Source organism: Emydura macquarii, unplaced genomic scaffold (assembly GCF_026122565.2).
Source record: "Emydura macquarii macquarii isolate MOO-44397 ecotype Brisbane River unplaced genomic scaffold, CSIRO-AGI_Emac_v2 contig_2473, whole genome shotgun sequence".
NCBI lineage: Eukaryota > Metazoa > Chordata > Testudines > Chelidae > Emydura > Emydura macquarii.
In genome coordinates, this window is record NW_027132610.1 from 11314760 (window position 1) to 11342590 (window position 27831).

Genomic DNA, 27831 nt, shown 5'->3' on the forward strand with positions numbered 1-27831 from the left:
CAGAGGCAAAAAAGGCACTGAGTACCTCAGCTTTCTCCACATCCTCTGGCACTAGGTTGCCGCCCCCATTCTCTAAGGGGCCCATACTTTCCCTAAGCTTCCTCTTGTTGGTAACATCCCACAGAGTCCTTCTCATTTATCCTGGACTGGGACTCTTCAAAGGTATCAATGCTGCATGGTGGCACAGTGGTGGGGTCACCGCCGAGAATCGCATGTAGCTCCTTGTAAAAGCGGCGAGTTTTGGGCAAGGAGCCAGAATGGCTGTTAGCTTCCCTAGTGTTCTGATACGATCAAAGAGTTGAGGCAGGCTTAACACGGCACTGCTGCACGTCCCTGTTGTGCCCCTTCTACAACATGCCGCGAGATATCTTCTCGTAGATATCTACATTTCTTTTGCTGGCTTGGAGCAGAGCCAGAACAGACTCTTCACCCCATAGACCAGTAAGATCCAAGGTCAACTCCAAACTGGAGTGCATTTGGGCCGTGCAGTCACCATAAGCGGTTCAGCTACAAAGCTTTCTCCAGGCTGTGCAAACTGGAAATGGGAATTCCAAATTTCCCGGGGTTTGAGGGGAGGAGATATTTCCTGTTTATGTGGTCACATTACAGCAGAGCATGAATGTCCAAAGCAGTCACAACAGAGTGTTATGGAATACCTCCCATACTTCAGTGCTACACTACTTGCGAAGGTGATTTTATTAGGTCGACTTTTACTGCGCTTTAGATCGGTGGAACGTACGTGCCAGTGAAGATGCATACGTCAGGGAGGTCGACGTAAGTGGCGTTATGTCAACCTCCATTGCCAGTGTAGACCAGGCCTGAGTTAGCTGAAGGAGGAATGCTTGTAAATTTCAAAGAAGCTATTAATAACTTCAAGGAAGTTAATCTGTCTTTTTTGGAGGAATGAAGAGAATCTGATCATCATATTTCTTTATGTACAAACATCCCTCTTTAAAGACTATTGGGGAAAAACAGATGGAATGGAGCAGGGGCAAGGTTTGATGCAAAGTAAGGAAGATGTGAATTTTCATCTCTATTCTACTACTTTTCATGTTTTTTTCTTCTATCCTACCTCTCAATTTTTGCTTTTTAGCTACATAGCACACACATCTATAATTGTCATATTTGCAAATACATTTCAGCATGATTAATCAAGATTTTCCTGCTCTTTTAATGTAATAATAAAAAGAGTTTTATTGCAACAAATTTTTGTCCACCATTGACCTTTTTTTTAATTTACTTAGGCTTGTTAACTGGATGTGTAATTCATGCTTATCCTTTTTCCTCTAAAGTTGTGTAACTTTTATTTCATTTTATCACTTTAAATATATTTTTCCAAGTGAATTGAGCATTGTTTAAATGTACTGGACTGATGCTAAAGTCCCTTAACCATAAAACAGGTCCACTATTGGCAGCGGCACTGTGCAAGTTCTTCCCTAATATGCCTCATGGTTGATGGACCTCCAAGAGTGATGGATAACTGAGTCTCCATGCCCATTCAATCTGGAGATTATCAGTAAGAATTTGGAAGGTAAATTGTTTGTGGTAATTCAGAGATCCTGAACATAGGTTCTGGTCCCCAATGGCCCCTTCCCAGCTCTCCATCAGCCTGATTCTCTAGGAGCTGTGTTGCCCAGGGAGGTTCCACTGGGGCAACTGACTCACAGTCTTGTTTCTGCATGGAAAGGGGTCCATAATCTATTTGTTATGCTTGGATTAAGACTGCAGAAGAACTGCTAGAAACAATGCTTAAAGTGTGCCTGGTTGAAAGGGGTCATTGACCCCACAAATAAAATTTCTACAACTCCAGCTGGATTGTTGATGCATGCACTTCAAGCCCACAGGGGGGAAACCGCCTTCTGACTGGCTGCTTTTCCCACTGCCCTACCCTCCTCAATGTCAGCAGTCAATCAGGGCTGTTTCAAGCAGGCAGAGCTCAGCTTCCCAGGAATAATCTCACAGAACGGAAGGGAGGCAGCTAAAGAGCCCAGCAGCTCAGGACAGCTCTACACCCGCCTCCCCCCTGCCTTCCTGTAAGCAACTGGCCAGTTCATCTGCCCCTCTGTCTCTCTACACCACCCCACCTGGGAAAGGAGAGAAGGAAAGGGACCCTGCTGTAGCTCCCCCATCCCTGGAAAAGTGGGAAGGTGAAGAACCACTGGAGCTATAGAAAGAAACGATAGTGGGCCGGAAGACAAAACAGATGTGGGGGCAGACTTAATGGAGGGTCAGGCAGATGTGATGTCAATTCCATTTCTGTAGTTAGACAACCTCCACCGCAGATCACTTTAAGCATTGGCTATAAGAACTGTGATACTGGACCGAAGAAGGGAGTGGAGGGCAAGACATAGCTGCCGTTAATCAGTAACAACAGATATATGAATAGGTTATTCAATTTCATATTTTTGCTCTGATTTTTTTCTACTCATACATGGTTTGTTTGTTTTTTAATTTGGATTAGAAAGAATTTCAAATTGGCCAGTTAATAATCATCACCTTAAAACAATCAGCCACTCTAAATATAGAATGGGGTAGTGAGGGTAGCTCTGGTATGTTTGTTTGAGTTCATGTGCACAAACCCATGGGTAAGGGAAGCATTAATAGCTCTGACTATGTTGTGTCCCAAGATCAGATTACCAGGTGGTTATATTACCTGGCTGGTGTATTGACTCTTGTGGTGAGATAGTGTCACTTTGGGCACATCTAGAAAATGAATGACTTGTGCATTAGCCAAGCAGACATTCAGTTCTTTTTTTTTGTCTCCTTTTTGAGCCCTTGTGCTTCATGTATTCCTTTTTGTGTCCACTGATCTCTTCCTTCTCTCACATTTGAAGCTCACAATCTTATCCCCTCTCCTTTTGTTTGATGTTGCCCCCACCTTTATTTTTCTCTACCAAGTCTAATGTCCTCTACACTAAGCATTTTATTTTTCCAATCCTTTTGACCTTTTTCAGTCCTGAAAAAGTCCTGCTATCATTTTTACTTCACTGCTTTGACTGCTGATCCTCATTTCTTTCTCCCTTTGATTTCTCTGAGCATTGCTACTTTGTATGTTTTCATAGCATGTTCCTGATTCTTTTCTTGTATTTATCTTCCACTCTGTTCTCTCTTCCAACTAATTATTATTATTATTATTGAAAACTTTGTGATTGCAACCTCAAGTATTATTATTATTATTATTGAAAACTTTGTGATTGAAACCTCAAGTATTTTAAAGTATTTCATTTGTAGCTCCACACAGGTGCAAAAGACAACACTGGCTATATGCATTGTTGAAGAAGTTATTATATTTCTTGACAGAATAATTTCACTGTAGATCTTTCATCTAGATCAGTGTTTCCCAGTGGTGGGGTGACTAGACAAGGTAGGAGGTACAGGGCAGAATAGAAAATAGCATGTGTGAGGAAAGTTGCATGTGAAAACGCCACCTTCCTCCTGCATTGCTGTGGCTGCAGATAAAATGTCAGGTTGTGCACTGAAAGCCATCCATCTTCCCTCCCTGCTCTCATTTTGGCCTCCCACATAGCTGGCTGGCAGAATAGAGCAAGAAAAACAAAAGAACAAAGGAAAAATACACAAAAGGAAAAAGACAAGAAGAAAAGAGAAGAGACAGAAGGATAGATGGCAGCAAAAGTGTCAGGATATGGTTATGAGGAAGTGGGAAGCATTCATCCTACATCCATCTCAAAGGTGCAGGGAGCTCCCAAAAAAAGAGTGAAACTACCAGATCCATGATTCTTAAGCTGCAAAACAAAATGTTTCTCAATGTACTGAATAACAGCTAGGGAAGGAGCTCTTTTGAGTTATCTAAAAAAAAGAGAGGCAGACAGGCAAAGATTAATTCTGTCATCTGTTTGCTGTCTGTCTGTGTGCTCGTTTACCCTAATCTGCCTGCTGTTAGAAGTTTCTCACTTATAAATTATGCTATGTATTGCTTTAGACTGTGCAATTACTCTGCATACATTCATATCAGAAGGGTTCAGCTGTTGTTTGCTCCTTTTTTCCAGTCTTTTATCTGCCAATTAAATGAGTGCTATTTATGGTAGCTACTGCCAGAAAGCTGTGACTCAGCAGTTACTGGCTGATGATCAGCATTAGCCTCTGTATTGTAGAAGTTCTATGGACTACACCATCCAAAAGCTGGCTATGCACTGGAGAATTCTGCTGTTTGTAATTGAACTATTTGTGATAGAGCCTGCCAATGTATCATCTACACTAGCTGTCTTGCTTTTGTCTATACTAGCATTGTTCTAACCATTTAATTCGCATTGCCTTCTGGGTGCCTATCCTGCCAGTTCCTGTCACCGCTACCAGAAGCAGGGAGATCTGGAAAGGCCACCAGTCCCCTGTGGGGCAGCAGTGGGAGGCCTATCTGAACCATCTTCATGCTGTCCATAAATTGGGTTATACCCAATTGGGTTAGACCTGCTGAAATCTATTCTAATCCAAATAGTTCTTAGAATGCAAGAAAACATGTTGGAGCACTTTTATGTGTGAGCTTGAAGCATACTGCAAGTATTTTAATGGGTTAGAATGGTTAGAATGGTACATTCCTCTAGTGTACTCCATGCTTACATCTTTTGTTTTTAACCTGCCTTTTGCACAGTCCTGTGACAATTGTGACTAATGCATCCAATATTTCCTACTTCTGCTTTCTATATTACTAAGTGTAGTTATTAAAAGCATTCAAGCTTTAAGATCTTTTAATTTGTTTTGAGTTCAGTGTAATGTACTATTTCCTATAAAACCCCAATGAGGACAATATTTGCAATTATTTCAGTGGTTTTGAGTAACTCTGAGATTGTGCAGATACTGTCAGAATCTTCCAATATGAGTTCCTAAAGTTTGGCACCTAAATCCATATTTAAGCACCTAAATTAGTGGCCTTATTTTCAAGAGTGCTGTGCACCCCTACCTCCCACTGACATTTCAACAAAGGGTCGAGACTGAAGTCAGTAGGAGCTTTAAAAATCAGGCCACTGATTTAGGTGCCAAACTTAGGGCACTCAATTTAAAAATTCTGGCCAAAACATTCTAATGGATTAATTTTCAATTAAATGTTGGTATATTGTATTTGCTGAAGTAACTTCATGGATAAATGCCTAATGATGGTCGTGAAAAAAGCCATAGTTTTGGTTACCAACTGGAAGCTGATTTGGGAGGAAGATATTGCATGACTGAGTCTCATGACAAAAATCCTGAATTCTCAGAAGTTAGTCAGGTTTGTACAAAGGAACTTGAAATAACCTACAGACATTTTGTGAGTGCACTATGATGTGGCAGAGCCAAAATTATTTATGGCATATGATGCAGCCTATGTATGACCCTAACATCAGACAGAGAAACAAGCAGTTCATGCCTTTCAGAACTCTAGTTCAACCTCTGTTTTTGAGACTTCAGCTACATATTAAAGCCGCCTGCAATGACAAACCATTACTCTCAGTGAAGAGGCATTAATTTAATTTGGTCAGACCTCCAACCTCCCATTTCAAATGGAGAAGGAAGGAAGGAAAAATTATAAAATGCTAGGTGATATTTCTAATTTTCTTTCCATTGCCAGTCCAACTGAATACTGGGCTCATAATCACAAAACTCAAATTTAATTAATTTTTCCTCAAATGCTTCTAAAATTAAACCATTCTCTCTCTCTTCTGTATTTGCCTCTTTTCTACTCCCCACCAGATATGCTTTCTTTCTCTTGGTCATTCACACATGATATCATAATTATCATTAAACCATACACTGTGACTACCCAGGACTTTTATGGTCATAAATGGAGAGAGAATTCTGATTTTTCTGCACCAAAAGCACAGGACCCTACCACCTGAACTAATGGAAATACAGTTAGACTGTAGCAGTATTAGGGTTTAGGAAACACAGGAGAGCAGATGTGACATTCCATCCAGTAAAGGACAGTGCTACATATACACACTATTTGGTATGTTACATTCTCTTCTCTCCATCCTGTCCCACCTAGCTCCATTTCTGCATCTTTCCCCCTTTGCTACACACTCTGTTCCATTCCAGCTTTTGAGAGTAGCCTTCATAAAGCATGCATCATAACTGAAGAAGGTTACATGTAGATCCCTGCTGAGCCAGTTGCAGCTGCTTCTTTAGCTGGGGAGACCTTCCATTCATGAGGCATAAATTCATGCCTTCCTCAATTCTTTCATCCCTGGATGACAAGGAGTGAGAGACCAAGTTGGTCTTACAATACGATGTGCTGCCAGTGGATCAGCCTTCAGTCTGTCTCTCTCCTCCCTCCCCACCCTTCATTTCCTCCACTTCCCTGACGTTTTTCATCCCTTTATTTGATTTCTCCCACTTCCCCTGCAGTTTGATCCAGCTCTCTCTTTCTGTCTTCCTTCCCCTAAGATATCATTGTTCTTTTTCAGGCACTGGCAGAGGCAACAGGATGAACTTGACAATGTGCTAATCAATTTTATCCTAGGCTATGCTGGAAGTGATATGTGCAGCAGCAGTACTGGCACAAACCTATGCTTTTGCCTGGATGGCTAAAAGAGAACTTGCCTCCCAATCATTCCACAAAACCAAAGAATGTGTATTTGGATCACAGCAAGTCCAAGTACTTTTGTGCATTCCAGAATGACAGTGTTAATTACTAAGGTATGCATGTGCTATTGCATTTTATTTTTATCATGTTTAGGTTTACATATTTAATCTCGATGCAATCTAGACAACTGAAGGCTTTCAGAACATTTGGTTTCTTTGAGCAATATACAATGTGGCAGTGCTGTACAACCAATTTTACAAATGTTGGGGTTTTCATGAATTACGATGCTAGCACAGGAAGAACATTGACTTTGCACTAATTTGCTTTTGCAGAATTTTATTATTTTAAACTTTTGTTTTTAACTTTTCACAATCCCAGGCATTTTGTGTTTAGCCTAACCATCCTTCTTTTTGGTTGCTTTTGATATAGGTGGTCCCTAAGGCCATAATTAATAGGAATTTCTTGTACATTAGACAAAGGCGAAAATTTTGCTGTTATCCATTTTTTCCCCTTTTTGCCTCTTAAAATGCCTAATTAGATATAAAGAGAGGGTGTATTCTCTCCTTCTCTATGGACTTATTAATAGAGAAGGTTACACTGGTTTTGCATTTGAAAAAATAAATATAGCATCATTAGATTAAAAAAATAGCTATCAAAAGTGTGACACTTCACACTTACATTTTTAGTATCTTGTTGTGAGAAACTCTAAGAAACACTTTTCAGACATGAATTAAGCCTAACAAACCCAGGAGGATAAGTGCTATCTCCAATTTACAGATGGAGAAACTGAGACACAGACTTTAAATGATTCACCTAAGGTTACAGACCAAGTCAACTGCAGAAATAGAAGAGTAGTCCAAGAATCTTGGCTCCTGCTCCTGTGTTTTACCTACTAAACCGCATTGCAAGTCACAGAGCTACATATTCCATGCCTTCCGACCTCTGAGAAGGAGTCGCATTCACATCATTGTTTTAGAGCACAGAAGTTTAAACAAAATACTCAGTGTACTTTTGCAGATAGTTACTTTTTCATCTTACTTCAGCCTGACTCTGCCCATTCTGTGCAAAGAACTACAACTGTTTGGGAGTTTCACACTCACAGCACTGGCGAAATATGGCCCTTTCTTAGCAAGATAAGCATGAGAACCAATTTAAACAACCACCGCAACATTGTCCCTGAGATCCTGGAACAAGATTTTGGGTTCTGTCCAGAACTTACATTCTGCATGGATGTGCCTCCGATCTACTCCACAAAACCAAAGCATGGGTATTTGGATCACAGCATGTCCAAGTACTTTTGTGCATGCCAGAATGGGAGGGTCAATTAACATGATTTACTGATCATTTAGTTGCAGGGAAGTTTAACTCCAATTGCTGCAAAATGAGAGAGCGAGAGTGTGTGTTTTTTGTTTTGTTTTTTTCCAAAAGGAGCACTTCCTTTCTGACACTGTATTGTCACAGTGGCAATGAAACAGATATTCCTGTATGTTGATAAACTTAAATTGACCTTGTGTCTTAATTCTGATGTTGCAAAACATTTGCCCTCTGTCTCCATCTTAACCTTCTGAATCACAATCTTTACTGTCAAAACATTTTTTCTGATAAGAGTATACACAGCCCCCTCTTTCTTTGATTATGTCAGAGGAAGAGGGGGGTTAGCTTGAGAAGAATAATATTGTCCCCTCTTAATTGCTACTTCAAAGTTCCTTGAGCAAGAAAACAGATAAGCTTCTTTTAGCAAAAGTCACAATTTGAGAAAATAAGCTGCTTAATCAGGACAAGTTAATTGTTGTTCCTTGATGTGTGCCTTATCTCACTCCAGACACAGATCACATAAATTCACATATTTCACACGATGGCTTTGATATTCATCCTCAAAGCTATCTAGAGTGTATCTGCAGGCTGTCTTGTAAACTCAAAACTAGTACTACCAGTTTCACCCCATTGGTAATTAAGGCTAACAGCTTCCAATCTAGTTGTGCTTCAAGGAAGAGTCAACGAAGAAAATTACATGACAATGTACATTACAAATTATGAATCACTAGTACATTTGATATTCTCCATTATTAGAAGCATGTATGTAAATACCTATTGACAATAGCATAAGCTTACATTAATTGAAAGGAGATGTTTACATTTGGCTTTGGAAAGTACACAAACTGAAATGAAGTATTTTAAGTAATAGGTTAACTCACATTTTCTGTAAACTTTTACTGTCTATATAAAAGGCTAATTGGCAAAAGTTTTGTCTTTCTTGACCTTATCATTTAAAGCGCACATGATACTCCTTAAAATTGCCCTTCAGAGTCTACCCATAGTACACAATGGTTTTTGACTGGAATCAAGTTTTATAGTACCACTAGCAATACTGTGACCATGAATACTACTCTGAACACCACACCGCCTACATTTTATCAAAATCTACACTAGGCATTGGAAATGGGAGATCTTGTGACTAATACAAATTTAGTAGTAAATTTTGAGCAGAACTGTAAAAAGGAAAACCCATATACTGGCTAGATTAGTACACAGAAAACCATACACAGAAAGAAAAGACAGAACATAGCTGGTAGCAAGATCAAAGGCTGCTTGTAACTGAACCTTATCAGCTCTGTTTTCTGTTATCAAAAAATGTCATTAAGTACTAAAATGTGATCAGGAGTATTTGTCTAAATGCTAATATGAATTCACAGGGGTTGGGCCATTTTATTGCCTAATAACATACACTCTATTGTCTTAGTGTGATTATAAAATATATAACTTATTTACAATAAATTGTTTAAATATTTTGTATCTTGCAAAACATAATTTTGTCACTAGAATTGACAGAATAAGAATGTTTTAGGGAATCAGGATATTTCCTTTATTTGTAATTAAATTCTCATAATTCAAATATTTTAGATAGCCAGCTTTCCAAGCCAGCACATAAGCCATATTTTTCTCCCTCCCCCCTCCTATTCTGCTTGAACTCTAATACCAACTTTCCAATGAGCTTTAACTGTAAGAGGCAATTATTTGCTATTTAAAAAGCTGAATTGGGAGTGTTCCGTGATCCTATTTAAAATATTCTGATCGAGATCCTCGATCCCACTCCAGCCACTTTTTGCTGGGTAAAAGGGCCAGAGCAGCGTAAAGGGGCCCTAAAATCCTGTATTTGGCCAAGAAGGATTCCCCTCAGTACAAGTGCAGCGTTGTAAGGCTGTTGGTTGAGGCTCCTATAACAAGCCCTGATGTAGGCAGATGTATCAGTGGTGGGGCAGGCATACACTACACTGCAGATTCCAGGCAGCGCTGTCATTTGTAGGGCAACCTGGGCAGGTTGTTGTAACATGGACAGCCCTAGCACTGTCTAAGTTATGTTGGAGATCTCTTCTGCCTCCAGAACAACACAGGATTGGGAGGGGACAAAAAGAGCTTAAAACCACCATATACCTTCCCCCTATTTTTAACTGCGAGGTCTCATCCGCTGTTTGGTTTACACTATTCAGGGGAGGAACTGTATCTTTACTTGTTTGTCAGGTGCCTAGCATATGACTGAGTAGTAATAATAAAACAATACATAAATACAGTATGTGAAGAAAAGTACAACCAACCAGTACAGGCATTGTAGACAGGCAATGTCCCAGATGATGGCATATGTTACTTATGGGTTTCTAGGAAAGTCCTTGTGTATGCCCATGGAAGGTCCATTTTAAAAAATTGAAATTTAATATATCAAGGAAAGAAAACCAATACAAAAGGAATACAAATATATGGTTCTGTTGGATTTATCAAAAGCCATTGATGAAGCTGACCCAAGGTATTCTGGAATCTTGTGGGAATGGACAAATGGCTCATCAGTGGATTTGTTCCTTCTTCTTGGAGAGAGCCCAGAAGGTCACGCTGGCCAACTGTTGTCCACTTCAAAGGCATTCACAGGTGAGCTACAGGGTTCTGCCTTATCACCCCCACCTGTCCATTGATTATATGAGGTAACTAGAGGAGCTTGACTGCATTGTAATCATGCTAATTAATTATTTTTCAAGTTCACACCTCATTCTATATTTTTGGTGTCTTACACTGATGAGGATAAAATGAAAGTCCTTTTTTGCTGAGCGCACTGCGCATTAATACTCATTAAGGCTCCCATATGATCATTTCAAACTTAACCGTATGCCTGTTTCTGGCCATAAAAACAAGCAGTTAATTTTCAGCCTCATTTGACTGGGTGTTGAAATGCAAGCATGCAGCTGGGGAGAGGTTGTCAGATTGACTGATAACATTGCTGGGGAATAAAGAGTTTTCAGCTGTCTTTAATCACAAAATTTGAAAGATTAAATTCTTGACAATAAGTCCTAGAAAGTATACTGAAATGGACAGTCCTATCATTCAGATTGGGAAAGGCATCATATGTCACCATACCAACTATTGGTACAGTTCTGGGATTTTTACTTACTGCCTATTTAATGGTTTGGCATTCTGATGCATCTAATACTAGTTCCATGCGCCCATTTGGTTCATGCCCCACAAAGCAAGGGATCGCAGGAACATCTAGAGCATTTAGTTTGGCATAAACTCAAGGATTATTGATATTTAGAACACATGCACTGTTACAGAAAGTACCTTTTTACTTGTACTGCTTATTGCAAGACTGCTCTTATTGCCCAGAAAAGACTTTGGTAATCTGACACAGGAGCGTACCAGTCTCCTTCCCTATAGTGTTTAGAAGCAGAGCAATCACAGTGCCCCACAGCCCTGTGTATCACTCTCTCTGCCTCACTAAGGAGTGATTTACTTGACTAGCCAATGTCTCTAATCAGTAGTTGTAGATCAGTAACAACAGGTCAGAATTTGTGTTTGTTATATAGTGGTTCATGTTAAAGAGAATTATGTGCACAGCAACCATTATTAATAGTCAAAGTTAAATTCCTACAATGTGTTAATACATGAAGGACATGAGCAACAGGTTCTATTGTGCATAGCCAATAAACTTCTAGGTATCTGAGCCAAAATTGCTCAGTATGCATTCAAGATCCTACTAACCTTACAAAAGAGCTGGAGTGGAAACTAAAACAATAAGAAATGGAGGGAATTTGACAAAAGGGTTGGAAATAAGTAGCAAGAGAAAAGGAAACACAAGCAATGTGGAACAGTAATTCCTTTGGGGTGCCAGTATCATTAGTCCTGGCATGTCTTAGAGCCTTCTACCACTCACTTCATATCTTATGAGGGATACAGAAATTACCCTCTTAAAACTAGGAATCAAAAGAGACAGGAATAGTCATTAGCTGGAAAGTTATATGTTGCTATATTAACTGAAGGGGAGAGTTTGAGTGGTCTGCTATGGTTATTGGAGCAGATCCTACTGTTTGTGCAGTGGTGCCCACAAGATGACAGTGTCATGTATTTTGTGCACCATGGTAATAGCGTAATGGCTGTAAGTGCAAATATTATACAGTAGAGAAAACTTTAAGCATCAGTGCATATCATGAATCCTGTGTCTTTTCCACATACATAACCTAAATGAAGCCTGGTGAAGCAAACTGAAATGATTTTACAATCCCACAATCAACAGTAAATTGGGATGAACTGTAGTTGTTAGTCTTAAGATTCAAGGTTCATAGAGTTCCTCCAAACTGTATTAATAAATCAGAGAAATTACCCAAGCTGCCTGCTCCTACCTAGCCTAGCTTGAGTGAGAGTGACCACACTACAAAACAACACTCAAACCCCACAGCGTGACTGTAATAACAGCTAAGGTTGCACTAATTTGAGCTGTAGCCTGAATCTTCTGGCAGATCTGAATCTTCGAGTTAGACGCATCATCACATTCCTGGTGAGGGGTTTTGTGTGTGGCGGGGACCCAAGTTAGAGGCACCATTTGAGTTATTACTAGAGTTAACCCTGCAGTGAAGATAAGCCCTCTGTTGCTTTTTGGAGGTACAGATTATGCAGATACAATGTTATAGACACCTGGGAACCAGTATTTCACAAGTTAGTTCAACCACAACTTCTGACTGCTTACTAATTTGCACTGATAGGTTCAGGAGGATTGTAACCCTCCGTGTGGAATGATGTGAAATGTATTTATATTGCCGTGACAGGCACGGTGCAGCAGGTATTGTACAAACATAGACGTTCCCTAAAATAACAGATAAGCAAACTGGTCCCAAAGTACAAGCCAGTTTGTTATAGATAGGATTAGCTGATCTATGAAACTGTACCAATGGCTACACCTCATCATATGCCTCTTTTGTATGTTGCAGTTTTATTTGTGCTCTCTCTTTTTCACTGTTAGTTAATGCAGGATGTAGAAATAGTAATTGTCAGATTAGGATAAGAGAAAACATGTACTATAGTGTATGCTTACCTTTCTCTTTCATCAGGACAATTGTTTAATCCATTTGCTATAGTCTCTCTTTGTAATCCAGCCAGAACTATTAGAGCAGCCAGTAACACACTGGATGTAAATGCACAAAGGAATTTGGGTGTGGTGACTGGAAAACCACTGAGATTCACAATGCCTGAGTTAGGCGCTTAGGCTCCCTATATACAATAAATGAATAAGGGCCTAAGCGTGGGATTCACAAAAACCAGCACATTCGGCAGCTCCTTGCCTAAAATAGCCAATGGAATGGAACACACCAAAGTGAGGGGTCTGTCTGAAACCCTGCCCTTCTCTGAGAGTTCAGGGCCTAAATCTGGTCTGTAGTTGCTCCAACCCTCTGCTTTGGGATTCTCAGCTGCAAACCCTTTCTTGGAGTTAGGCATCTATGCCATTTTTGCAAGAAGCCAGGGCTCCCTCAGTCTCTCCTGATGAAAGTTGTTCCACTATGGATAAATGTATTTTTTTTTTACATCATTGGAGTAGGACTGGATCACCCACCTACTAACCACCAGGCTGCCAAGTCTCTCTCACACATGTGCTCTTGTACCCAATGATCTTCCTCTCCCCCACATTCCCCCTGACCTTGCCTAAGGGGCGTGATCCGGTAAACAGACTTTGAGCCCACTTGCTGAACTGGGCCCCTGTAGGTGAGTGGGGCAGAGGAACACCTAGCTTTTCCTGATTCATATAACACGCTGGAGTTAGGTGTCTAGATGCGTGGCATGGGGGCTGCAGAGTGTATGAACGCAGACAGAAACATAGGCACCTAGGGAATGTTTACGGTAGAAATGTAGGGGCTGAGCAAATTTAAGTGCCTAGAGATCAGCGGGGGTTTTGTGAATCTCAGCAAGGCCTGATTCTGGGATTTAGGTGCCTAAAGTGGCACTTTGGCACCTACACTCTTTTGTGAATCTAGTCCACTGTGTCCGGGTTTTTTGCGATTGACCTTTCAGCCCCTATACTGCTGAATTCAGAGATGTAGTTTGAATTAGTACCCTGCTGTCGCTTTTCAAGGGCTTGATGCAAAATTAGATTCTCAAGGAGATTCTTTTACCAGACTAAATCAGCATTGACAACTTGCTCCCTATTATATTCCATTAACATATAAATGGGCTGATGCAACTGGTGTAAATCAACTTAACAATGCAGCTAAGCCACAGGCAACACGTGACTCCTGCCTTTGGGGCTGGATGGGGGAGGGCGGCAACAGTGCTTGGCTTCCAACTCTGCCACCACTCAGACTCCTCCCCAAGGTGCCACCTTATGCCCCACTCCGCTGCCGCTCACACCTCTTTGCGCCCCCTCCCTCTGCCTATGCCTCTCAAAGGGTGCCTTATTTAATCAGCCTCTTTAAGCAAATTTGTCCAGCTCTAGGTGAGAATGCTATTTGGTTTAGGTTTTTCTAAAAGCACTCATCACAGTAGTATCAGTCTGCCTCACAAATGTGGATTAATTTAAGTCTTGCACAACCCCTATAAGATAGGGAAGTACTGTTGATTATTACAGCTAGGAAGCTCTCTAGCTTAGGGTTCCATACTATATTATAGCTCCTTCCATGTAAAATCAACAGCAATATTGCTAGTGGATTTCATGAAGTCTCTGGCACATCTCGCTTTTCAGGGTAAAAGTGCCACTAGGATTAGGATTTAGGGTTTATTTACTTTTTTTAGGGATTGAGCCAAGAGCAAATGTGAGGCCTGAGGTGGGGGAAAGCCTAGTGTGAGGATCCAGTTGTGGCTTAGTTTATAGATAGAGGAGTACAAAAGACAGTGAGACGATATTGGTCAGCACGCTAGATACTGTTTTCAGCCTACCAGTGGCCTAACACTGTAGGAGCTTTCCACTCCAAATCCCCAGTTTATCTCACCTCTGGAGCACAATCTAGTAGATGTTCTCAGAGCAAGCCTACTGCGTCAGGGCTGGCACAACCCACAGGTGGTGGTACCACCCCACCTTATACTCAGTAGTCCAAGGGTTAGCGCACTCACCTATGATATGGAAGACGGACCTGGTTTAAAGTTCCAGAGGGGTAGCCGTGTTAGTCTGTATACAGCAAAAACAACGAGAGTCTGTAGCACTTTAAAGACTAACAAATTTAATTTCTGCAGGCATAAGCTTTCGTGGGCTGTAACCCACTTCATCAGATGTAAGGAATAGAAATCACATAGGTGTTATATATATACATATCCAAGGGTAAGTAACAACAATGGGGAAGGTAGATAAAAGCAAAGTCCATTCAGTTAGAGTAGTTGAGGCCTATTCAGAACCATTGACCTGGTTTAGGTGCCTAACTGTTGGGAGAGGTTACACAGCTGTGAATCCCAAGGGGAGCGTGGTGTCTCTAACTAGACATCTATCTCTGAGGGGCATGCACGCCCCTCTCCTCAGCTCTTCCTCAGTTTAGGCTGCTCCCCACTCAGCCTGCTGGCTTTTGTGAATCCCATTCTTAGGCACCTTACCCTCCCCAGACATTGCATAGGGAGCCTGAACACCTAACTCAGGGCTGTGGATTCCAGTTAGGCATTGCACTGCTGAATCTAAGTAAACTTTGTGGCTCTGGATTTATGGTATCACAAATAAATATTATAACCCGAAAGAGTAAGTGGTTTAATGAGTTTACATAGGAAGGCTGTTGCAGAGGCAGGAAAGAACCCAGAGCACATGCGTTCCAGTCTGGTGCCTTAAGCACAAAGCCATCCTTCCTCTGCTATACTTTGTGGCTGCAACACATTTACCTGTGCCTTTAGATGATCAGCTCTGCTTTAAGAAAAATACCATTCAGTTTGGCAGTGACCTTTCTCTGAACATCAGCATATACAGTTACAGTGCTACCGATGTGATTAGAAGTAATTATTTCTAAAGATAGATTGACAAACTAAATTTGTTGTAACAATTCTAAAGAAAAAGCAGATTGATTGTTGAATGTTGTGCTTGTTTTTTGCAAGCTACTTTCCCCATGGGGCCGAAACCTAACTTTTAATCATTGTGAATCCATTTTCTTTTTCATGAATAAATTTATCTTGTGTTACTCCCCCCTCCTATTGGAGCATGACTAAGGTGCACAAATGACTTTCCCATAACACACAAAACTAATCATCACTGCACTCAACAGTCTTTGCGAAACCAATCACATTGCTGCCTTTGCTCTTCTATGCCAGTTGTTTTCCTCAGTTCACACATATAGTTGTGTACGCATGTAGCTTGCCTGTTAACTCACATCACACAGAAACAGCAGAAAAATGGGAGAGGAAACTCTCATATTCACAGAACGGTAGTACAGAAAACTGAATATGAAATGCACATTGACAGACACAAAGGATATAACCCCAAACCCAGGGATTGTTTATACAAATAGTTAGTACATGGCAAGCAAGGATGTAATTCTATCTTGCACAAACTGTCCATGTAGACCCTGTGGTCATGCACTAAAAGATCCCTAGTGCACTTTGAGCTGCTCTATTTTGAAATGGGCAGCAGGGTCCACATGAACAGTTAATTTGCAGGAGGCTAGTGCAAGGTAGATTTCTCAATAGAGAAATGAGTGTGTTGTGTGCTAACTGTTGATACAGGTATCCACTTAGAATATGATGCTTGATGTAACTCATTAACTTTTAACAGTGCCATGAGGGTTTTATCTGATTTGTACTTTGGCACAAAGCCTTCAGAGAAAAAGGATGTTCTCCTAATTAGATGGCGGCATAAGTCAATGGTTTTCAACCAGGGGTACACATACCCCAGAGGGTACTAAGAAGTCTTCCGGGGGGTGGGAGGGAGGTACATCAACTCATTTAGATATCTGCCTAGTTTTACAAAAGGCTACATTAAAAAGCACTAGCAAAGTTAGCACAAACTAAAATTTCATACAATTACTTGTTTATATTGCTGTATATACTATACATTGAAATGTAAATATAGTATTTATATTCCAATTGATTTATTTTATAATTATATGGTAAAATGCAAAAGTAAGCAGTTTGTCAGTAATAGTCTGCTGTTACACTTTTGTATTTTTATGTCTGATTTTGTAAGCAAGTAGTTTTTAAGTGAGGTGAAAATTGGGGTACACAAGACAAATCAGACTCCTGAAAGGCGTACAGTAATCTGGAAAGGGTGAGAGCCACTTGCATAGGTTGTGGGGAAGCTGGGTTTATTCTTGATTTTACCACAGACTTCCTTGGGGACATGGGGGAATCAATCTCCCAATTCCCTACACGTAAAATGAGATAGTACTTCCCTACCTCATAAGTGTATTGTTAGGCTAAATTCACTGGATGAGATGATCATGCCCATTCCAGCCCCTTCAGGCTGAATAAAAGGGTCCGAGCAGCATAAAGGGGCCCTAAAAGTCCCAGTTACAGCTGAGAAAGTTTCCTTCAGTACAGGCAGGGCAATAGACTGCTGTGAGCCCTGACGCAGGAGGTGTGCCGGGCACAGGAGGGGCATGTCAAGGGTGAGACCACAGCACTGCAGCTCACAAGGCAATCAGGGGAGGCTTCCATAAATAAGAGGCCCCCCAGGACTGTGTATGGGATGCTGGGAACCTCTCCAATTCCTGGATCAAGAAGGCAAAAGAGTGGCTTAAAAGTCCACCCCCCCCCCCATGCTGTGCTGCTCAAGAGATGCAGCACCACTCTTGTCCCCTCTATATGTTAGGGATACTGTGCTGTGCCAGTCCAAGGTTTTTCTTCACCTGAGGCCTGTCTACATGGTAAATTAAGCCAAATTAATTAACTGTATGAATTTAACATGTATTAGTTAAGACACATCAATCCTTGTGTGTATACGCTCTTTGGAAGTAAAATGGCGTTAGTTTGCTTTAGCTTTGAGTTAAACTAAAACAAAGATTATTTTGGGGTTTTTCTCAGTGAAGAGAGAGCCTTTGTGATGTATTCTCCTAAGCATCAGGTAGGAAAAAATCAGAGTCACAGCGTACACAGCAGGCGGAAGAAAATATTTTGCAGAATTGAGAATTATTATGTGTATGTAAAGTGGCTAGAGAGTGTTGACAGGCATAGTGTACAAGTCCAAAGAATACATTAAAAGAAAGGAAAGTCACAGCGTTTGTGTGGTCCAGTCCCTGCTTATTGTAGGTATCTGTTCCGTTCAACTTTATTATCAAGAAGGATACAAGGGCTGCCACATGGTCTCTAACCAAGATGGGCTTCTCAGCAAGTCAGTTTCTATGGCAACTGTTTACATCATCTTTCCTTCCCCGGGAGGGTGGGGGGCTTGCCACACAGGGCCAGGCTATTGCTGCCCTGGTGCTCAACACCAACACAACATCCGCCGTGGGCAGCCTGCCAGGCAGGTGACGGATGCTGCTGTGCCCAGCTCAGCTGATCTCTGGTGCAGCAGCAGCCACCCCTCGCCGCCTGAGGGGAGGCCGGCCCCCACCCGGGTCGGTGTGACTGAGGGGCTCAGCAGCTGCTCTGCGGCGGGGGACGGGGAGGCACGTTGGGGGGGCCCTGCCCTGCCTTGCCCTCAGGTCAACCTGCTGCGCTCGCTCGCTCCCTGCGTCAGCGGCACGGTGCGGCCACAGCAGAGAAACCCGCCTCTCGCTCACAGCCGCCGCTGCTGCTGCCCCGCGTCCCGCCAGCCGCCGGCCTGCTCCGTCCCCGCTCCCGTCCCCGGGCTGGGCCACGCCAGCCCCGTGCCCGGCGCGGGACCCCTCAGCGGGTCCGTCTCCCGAGCCGGCGGTGGCTGGCTGCACGGCGGGCGCTGAGCTCCGACCCGGCCTGGCCCGGCCCGGCTCGGCTCCAGCCCCGCCGCGGGAGAGCCGCCGGCACCAGGCCCGGCCCGGCCCGGCCCGGCCCGCAGCAGGGCGGGGAGCCCCTGGCCGAAGGGGGCCCCGAGAGACTCCCGGCGGCTCGCCCCGGGCCGGTTACCTGGCCAGCGTGGTTTTCCCGGCGCCGGGCAGGCCGCGCAGCAGGTGGAGGCGTTTGTTGAAGCGGCGACGCCCGCGGGGCCGCGCCGGGGGCCGGGGCCGCGCCGGGGGCCGAGGCTGCAAGCTCAGGGCCCCGAAGGCCCGGATCAGGCTCTCCGACCCCTCCATGGCTCCGCCAGCACTGCGCATGCGCCCCACCCCGGCAGCGCAGTCACACTAACATCTGCCGGCCCTGCCACCAGCCTGGCATGGACACGTGCGCAGGGGCCGGGCAGGGCCGAACGCCGCGGGGGAGGGGCTGGGGGAGACCACAGCTGGGCGTGGGCCCAGGGGCCACATCAGTGACGGGGGTAGGAGCTGGGCTTGAGAGCGGGCTAGCGGCGCGGGAGGGGATGAACCCCAGGTGGCCTTGGGCTGAGCCAGCTGCAGTGACTGCAAAAAAAAGGGGGGGGGGAGGGGGACACCGGGCAGGGATTTCTCTTAGCATCCGCTTCCCAGGGCTGTGCTTGTCAAGGCACAGTGCAGCCCACAGCCCCACGTCCCTCTCTGTTCTGATGTCTCCTTGAGCTGCGAAGAGAGACTCGATTCTGTGACATCTTTTTCATACACGGCCCTCGCACCAAAACCATTATCATTGTCAGTGTTTAAAAGAATCCCTTACCCGTTTCTAAAGCCTCATAACAGTTCACAAATGTGCCTTTTCTGCTGGTCTGATTGTCTGAACTGGGCTGCCTTTTTCTTGCACTCCATGTCAATAGTTTTGGGGGTTTTTTTACACAAATTTATTCTTTGGGATCTTATGACATTAAGGCTGACAGATTCCTGGGTTGATGTCAAAACTTCTTCAGGTTCCTTTAATTCACCAATGAGGATTGCCTTTGTCACTGTTATTTTGCCTCTGTACGGTACCCTTGTCCTTTTTCACATCACCACTTGTGTGTAGAACATGGTTCCCAAATAGTCACTCCAGGCCAGGTTTTTAAATGTTGAAAGTTTCTAGTTGCTTTTGAAACGCCAACTAGTTGCCTAAATATCTTTAAAAAGCTGACCCTCAGGGCACTATACTATTGTGTATGAAATCCTTCACAAAACTAAATATCTACTGTACATTTTACTCAATATAGGTATACAACCCCAAGTTAGATCAAACATCACCAGTACTAAAAAATCATGAATTATGCACCGAAAAGTCATGAAATTAAAAAACATACATACAATTGGAGTTCTTTTAATCTGACATTTTTGTTTCTGAGCCTTTAGGGTGCACTAGCTTCATGCTTTCTTTGTCACCTCTTCTAAAGAAGCCATAGACCTATGTTTACTTTTGAATGAAACCATTCACATAAGGGTTTACAGCACTGTAAAATAAAGTTGTACATTCATACAATATTCAGAACTGTTTTGAACTTCCCTCTGCTCCTTTTGTAACTGAAAACTTATTTAAAATCCTTATTTCTGTAATTCCCCATCCTGCCACTACTGAACGGTCCACTTCACTCTTCTCTTACTTCATTTGTTGCATACATAAATGTTGATTTTTCTAGTTAATTGTTTATTTTTCTACTTTTAATTGCATATTTTCATGTCATAGCCATAGCTACATATTTTGTTAAGATACATTTCAGTGATGTTCTTCATTCTGATAACCTTACTGTTATCTACTGCCAAAATCAAGGATTTTTTAAAATAAATTATTCTGTTATACCTTTGCATTGGTTGCCTTTTGGAGAAATTAAAGTGCCTTATCTCCACTCGTTTTTACAGGGGGGATAGCTAATGCACATTAGTTATCCCATAGTAAAAACATTTTCTTAACACTGAAGACACATTATAATCCTGACTCATTATTATTCATAACTTGACAACTGATATTGTGTGGCTAACACTGCTCCTTTCTCATCAGATATAGTTGTGTCTGAATGTATACAGCCCCCTCCCCGAGTTACATGGGTGTCATGGAAAACCAGTTCAAGCATTTTAAAGTAAAGGAATTAATAAGAGGCTTCCCCTCAATTTTCCTTATTACCTTCCCTTATTAAGGACTTGTATAGATCATGTGTCAGTAAAGATGTGAAGTTAATGCACATACATTACAGCACCTTAAACCCTTGTGTGGTTTTTCGTTGAAAAGCAAAATGGCCTTAGTTTTGACACCAGCAGTCAGGGCAACCCTAAAAGATAGCAGGACTCCTTCCCCAAGCCTCTATTAATCATCAGGTCTTTGACTTATCTTGAACATCTAAAATTTTTTGTATAGTCCAGGTGTAACCCACATTTGATTTTTCTGAAGTTCAAAAAGAAGGTGTGAAGTAATGGAGCACTCATCTTAACTCTTTCTGTAGAAAAGCCTTAGCTTAATATAAATTTTGGCCTGAAAAAATTTCAATAAATGGTTTAAAGTTAATATTTTAGGTGATCTTTTTCCTTCTCTCTGTCCTGTGCTGGTCAGGACATCTTTTTCATGAGCAGGAGAGTAAAGGCCTAATAATAGTGCCATGATAGGTCCTACTGTGCACACAGAGCGCACTGGCCTAGCTGTACAAGGATCTTCTCTCTAAGCAATGCATATAAAGTGGTGGCACTCTTGTCCCATTAGAATTAACCAAATGATCCATGTTTTTGGTGCTTTAAATATAAAGATTCTTCTTTGATCTCGCCCTCTACTTGCTCACTAACAATGCGTGATATAAACCTCATCTTGTACTAACTATGTGCTCTCAGAAAATTTAACTTACAAACACAGCAGTTGTTGTGTTTACACCTTTCTTACATTATGATGGTAATATTAAGGAGTTAATTATTGCAATATCCACAAAGGTGTGAGGACACATCTATGATATGCTGCAACAAAAATATTTTCAGCTCACTTAAAACATTATGGTAGTGTGACTCAGCCCATATGCAGAGTGCAAGGCCAATAACCTGACCAAGAAACGTTAGGTGTGGCAGTTACTAGACATGTTCTATGTTTGTTTCTGAAGCTGCATAGAAAGTTTTCATTGTAGGCAAGCCACTAGACAGGTCACTCTGTTTGCTCACTTTATAGCTGAGCTAATTAGACCTCAAGAAGGGAAAATGTTATAAACATATCCACTGAAGACAGCTCTGTGACATCAGTGGGTGATCAATGCAAGAGCATGCACATGTCTGAGAGATGGGTTTGCTGACAACACTAAGAAACGTTTTGAAAAGGAGGAGGATGCTGACTTTCTTATGAAGATCTGAAGAAGCCATGCATATGCACTATATGTTATGGCCACATTATAGAATCAGAGAATGTTAGAAATGTAGGGCCTGAAGGGACCTCCAGAAGACATCGACTCCAGCCCCTCATGCTCAGGCAGGACTAAGTAAACCTATACCATCCCTGACAAGTCTTTGTCCAACCTGTTCTTAAAAACCTCCCAATTACGGAGATTCCACAACCTCCTTGGAAGCCTATTTGAGACTTTAACTACTCTTATAGTTAGTTTTTCCTAATATCTACCCTAAATCTCCCTCACTGCAGATTAAGCCCATTAGTTCTTGTCCTACCTTCCATGGACATGGAGAACAATTGTTCACAGTCCTCTCTATAACAGCCCTTAACATATCTGAAGAATGTTAACAGGTCCCCTCAGTCTCCTTTTCTCAAGACTAAACCTTTCCTCATAAGTGAGGTTCTTTAAACCTTTTATCATTTTTGTTGGTCTCCTCTGAACTCTCTCTAGTTTGTCCACGTTTCCTAAAGTGCAGTGTCCAGAATTAGACACAGAATGCTAGCTGAGGCCTCATCAGCGCCAAAGAGTGGGACAATTACCTCCTGTGTCTTACATGACACCCTTGTGATACATCCCAGAATGATATCAGCCTTTTTCATAGCTGCAACATACTGCTGACTTTCGTTCAAGCTGTGATTCACTATAACCCCAGATCTATTTCAGTAGTACTAACACCTTCCCTGTTATGCCCCAGTTTTTTAGTTGTACATTTGATTTTTCTTTTTAAAGTGAAGTACTTTGAATGTGTCTTCATGGAATTTCATCTTGTTGATTTCAGACCAATTCTCTAATTTGTCAAGGTCCCTTTTTAATTTTAATCCTGTCCTCCAAAGTGTTTGCAATCCCTCCCAGATTGGTGTCATCCACAAATTTTATAAGCATACACTCCACACCACTATCCAAGTCATTAATGAAGATATTGAATAGTACTGGATCCAGGACTGAACTCTCTGGGACCCCACTGGCCACATCCTCCCAGTTTGACAGCAAACAATTGAGAATTACTCTTTGAGTATAGTCTTTCAACGAGTTGTGCACGCACCTTACAGTAATTTCATCTAGACTATATTTCACTAGTTTGCTTATGAGAATGTGGTGTGGGATTGTGTCAAAAGCTGAAGATATATCATGTCTACTTCTTCCCCTCATCCAGTAACCCTGTCAAAGAAGGAAATTATAATGATTTGGCGTAATTTGTTCTTGACAATTCCTTGCTGGCTATTCCTTATTTTTATTATCCTCTATGTGCTTACAAATTGATTTTTAAATTTAATTTTTAAACTGACAGTATTCCTTTAAGAGTCAAACCTCAAAATGTTTTCTTTTTTTATAAAAAAAAAAAAAAGATACTGAGAGATTTTGACATTTCTTTTTTATTTCAAGTGTTCTGGAAGTTCAATACTCAATTAACAATATTAGATTTTAATGGACAGTCAGTGTACTCAGATTCTTATTCTTTGTCAAATAAACAAATAGGAAAAAAAATCACATTTATGTCAATGTTTGGGTGAATCTTTCTTTAAATTAAATGTGACCTGTTCTAATGTCATTAGTATTTTATGTAAAATTAAGCTGCACTAATGTTGCAACCAATGTGAAATACCTACACCCCTTATTATTTTCTATAGTGTTCATGCTGGCAGAAGTACAATACATTTTCACCCAAGCGAAAACACTATTAAGCAAAATGGAAGTACACGTTTTGCCAGTGGTGCAGTATGCTCTAGAGCTTCTTATTCAGTTTTGTTTGTAGGTTTTACATTGAAGCCTGATGGCAAATTGCATGTAGTTTAGACCACAAAGCAGCAATCCCCTAGCAGGGGGTCCGGTCAAGAACTGGTATTACAGCTGATACATAAAATACTGGCAAGGGAAAAGGTGGGGGAGAAGGGCAGAAAATGAGAGATGCCCAAATTAGAGAAAATGAATTAAATTGCTTTTTAATCTGAAGCGTGTCTGTGTGGAGGGATTGTGGTAATCTAGTACGGATGTTTTTGTTTGTCTTTTTGACAAATATATGCAATCTAAACTGTTTAATGTGATAGTCTCATCTCTATTCCACCCCTTGGTCTTTTATTTTTTCCACTTTACCTGGCACCTGTCAAGGTAATTTTTGTCCTTCTCTATTCATTCCCACACATCAGAGAGAAGCTTTCATCCTCTCCTGTGACAGGGCCCCCTGTGATTGATAAAAATTGTACTAGTGGTAAGTAGAATTTTTTTTCTTCCATTCTGTTTTCTTTATGTGTAACTATTTCACAGTGCCATCTGATCATGCCATAAACAGTCAGTTTGTCCTTTCACCTTCCTCCCATTCTCTTCTCTAGTCAGTCTTCACCTTTACTGCCTTTTTACAATTCCTCCTCTCCTCCTATTACTCCTTTCTATAGCTCACACCACTCCCTCTTCATCCCTTCAGTCTTTCCACTCCCCTTCTTGTTAAATATGTCCTATCACTTCCCTCCCTCCCCCCCAGGTCACCACACTACACTCATTCCCTTCTGGGTTCCTCACCCTTCCCACACTTGTTCTGACACCATTTATGTATGAGTGCTAGTCATTCAGTGCTAGGTGACCACTCTGCTCCTGCAGCACCTCTGAGACATGCTCCACTCCCCACTCTGCCTCTCAGAGACACCAGGTAACCGAGTGCTAGTTTAAAGAATGGCATGATTGTGAGCTGTGCACCATAGCACTGCTGGCAGCAGAACAATTTTATGACTCCCTATGGAAGTTCTAAAGCACTGCTGAGCCACACTCTTCCTATACCTTCCACAGAACAGACAAATTTATGAAACCCATCAATGTCTCAAAGAACAAATAGAATTTCATAGTTAAAACATGAGCATTGTTAATCTGTTTGTGTTGCTCATTCCCCACATGAAATCAATCTTCTGTTAGTGCTATTATGATAATTTCCACAGCAACAAATACAGATGCTACCACAAGAGTATGGCTTCAGAGGGGAATAAGCAGCAGCTAATTAATTCTGAAGGAAAAAGCCAGCAATTAAAAAAACTAGGGAAGTAAAACACAAAAATGTGTTATATGAGGAAAATAATTACTTTGAATTAGGTTATTTTCAAAGTTTTCGATGAGTAATCATGAGGTTCTTTAGACAACAGAGGCAAAAAGAGCATCATTAATGGTAATAAAATAACTAAATATCAATGTTCATAGAAAGCCTGATCAAAAGCCAATTGAAGTTAATGGGATAGTCTCCACTGAGTTCAATGGGCTTTAGGTCAGCCCCGATAATGAAAATCAAAGATGACTTCTGCTTATTTCCATAGTCAGGAATAAGTCTACCTAACAATATAGTCTAAAGCAGACAGCAAGCATGGGTTCAAGACACAGTAAATATGAACAGGAAAAGGTTATGTATTTGTGGAATAGGGAGGAGAGATTGATGAAGACTTGTTCCATTTAGTATCATGAGGAAGCAAGGGATGAAAACAATTAGTAACAGAAACAGGAGGAAGAATAGGAGAAAACAGAAGGAGGCAGAAGTAGAAAGGATAAATCATCTAACTTGCCATAAACACAAAACTTAAGAAGTGACACCAGCAGTGAAGTCAGACATCGTGCTCTGCAAACATGCATTGTTACCATCAAGCCATCACCTTCTAATGCAGGTAGCAAATATTTCTGGGTACTAAAACTAGTGAATTATATTCAGGAATCTGAAGCTCACAGTTTATGCAGACAACAGACTCCTCCCTCTCCTTTGGTTTGTCAACACAGAAATCAGTCAATGTGGACATCTTTTTGTTATCTTTGCTTCACATTAAACATTGGCCAAAACAATCTCCTTTATTTTCAGCCTCTCTGTGCCACAGAAGGATGAGTAAAGGAAGCATGAATATCAAGGGACTTCTCAAAGTGGCCATTTGACAATCAAAAATCATTACAAATTTTTTATTTCAAAACCAGAATAGGTGTCAATGTGAGTAGAAAGCCTAAGGATTAGTGAGGGTCATGGATTCAGCACCAAATTCTATGCTGAGTATTTCTCCCAGGTTATTCCTTACATTTATCACACTTGATTGTAAACTGAGGTCCTTCCATGATGGTACCAAGATTGACAAATTTCTGTAATATAAAAGAAGAGAGTCTGCTGAAGCATTATAACAACCAGTCAATGCAAATTTTAAAAATAGTAACTTGTAAACATTGTTTCAATATTGCCACATTCCACCCTATGACTAAAAAAAGTACTAAAAGATCATTTTTCACCTCCAGTCCCTGATTAAGGGATCCATTTCCTTCTCAGTTTCAGCTGTTTGATTTTCATTCCTACTTTTGAAGGAGGTACAAAGAAGGATTTTGAAGGCTTAGAAAAGAAATGAAGTAGAGAGTAGAAAAGGTAGGGAAAAGGGAAAGAATACAGAGGAAGGGAAAATGGGAAGATGATGTCAGAAATGGAGAAAGGCAAGGAGCTAGACATCATGAAGAATCAAAAACAAGAAAAGGAATAAAGGATAAACAAAACTTAAAATGAAAATTAACCCTGGTGCACATGTATCACAGAAGAGATATATTCCCACCAATACTTCTTCAGTCATAGCTACTCCTCAGAAATTGCTTTAAAAACAGTTTTTTTTTTCTCTATTACATTTATATGGAACCTTATTGTCCTCTAAAAATTCTGAGGAATCCTGTGGAAGATATCAGCTCAATTTGATCTACAATATTTTAAGCTCTAAGTAGATAAAAGACTGTATTCTATATAACTCTTATGTCTCCTTTCAATTATTCTTTGAAATCAAATGCTAGGCTGGGCTCTATTGGTAAACATCGTACAAGGGAGTTCTTTCTTCACATTTGTCCAATCTCAAAATGATTTGTTTAAATACATACAATTTTAACAAAGGGGGTAGTAATCTTCTTCATTTGAGCTTTAGTTCTAGCATAAAAAAGTCTAATAGATCTATTTGATTTTCTTTTGTGTGGAGATTTTGCATTTAATGATGAGAAGAGATTGTTTATGGATAGCTCTCTGTGCTCCCAAAGGTACTGACTATCCACATGTCTATGGAATTAGCATACCTTTCTCTGCAGACTGTTATTTTTTGTTATTGTTTTATCTTATGCTGAATAATAATAGAGTGAAAATTAAAGATTATATCAATATGGGAAATATTAGGTAAAATAGAAATGTTAATTTATGGATATCTTTATACTCACTACATTACATAGTCCTTAAAAATAATATATGTTTAACAGATTATACTTCCCATTAACATTAGAGAACTGAACACTTAATATTTTACCCGACTGTCAAAAAACAACACTAAGTTTTCATTATCATTGTGATAAAATGTGAGCTGGGACCAGACCTGAGGAACTCTGCATAAGCTCGAAAGCTTCTCTCTTTCACCAACAGAAGTTGGCCCAGTAAAAGATATTCCCTTACCCACCTTGTCTCTCTAATATCCTGGGATCAACATGGCTACAACAACAATGCAAATTAGACTATTCCTGACAGGTATTTGTCTAATCTGTTCTTAAAAACTTCCAACAACTGATTTCACAACCTCCCTTGGTAGCTAATTACCTTTATAGTTTAGAAACGTTTTTCCTAATATCTAACCTAAATCTCCCTTGCTGCAAATTAAGCCCATTTCTTCTTGTCCTACCTTCTGTGAATATGGAGAACAGTTGATCACCATCTTCTTTATAACAACCCTTAACACATTTGAAGACTGTTATCAGGTCTTCCCTCGGTCTTCTCTCAAAATTAAACATGCCCAATTTTTTTAACCTTTCCTCACAGGTCAGGTTTTCTAAACCTTTTATCTTTTTT

At 41.1% G+C, this 27831-nt stretch overlaps 2 protein-coding genes across 7 annotated transcripts in view; both read right to left on the bottom strand.

Annotated features, from left to right (window-relative positions):
• The window catches only part of N4BP2L1 (NEDD4 binding protein 2 like 1), a 32164-nt gene extending 13213 nt beyond the window's left edge, over positions 1-18951 (bottom strand). For all 3 annotated transcript variants that reach the window (XM_067562958.1, XM_067562960.1, XM_067562959.1), the window contains exon 1: positions 18767-18951. In XM_067562958.1, coding sequence (XP_067419059.1) covers positions 18767-18933 — 167 coding nt within the window. In that variant the 5' untranslated portion in view covers positions 18934-18951. The remainder of the gene's footprint in view (positions 1-18766) is intronic.
• Positions 18952-25927: 6976 nt separating this feature from the next.
• LOC137162993 (NEDD4-binding protein 2-like 2) overlaps positions 25928-27831 on the bottom strand; it is an 84364-nt gene continuing 82460 nt past the window's right edge. For all 4 annotated transcript variants that reach the window (XM_067562965.1, XM_067562964.1, XM_067562962.1 and 1 more), the window contains one exon: positions 25928-26117. The gene's annotated coding sequence lies outside the window, so the exon portion shown is untranslated. The remainder of the gene's footprint in view (positions 26118-27831) is intronic.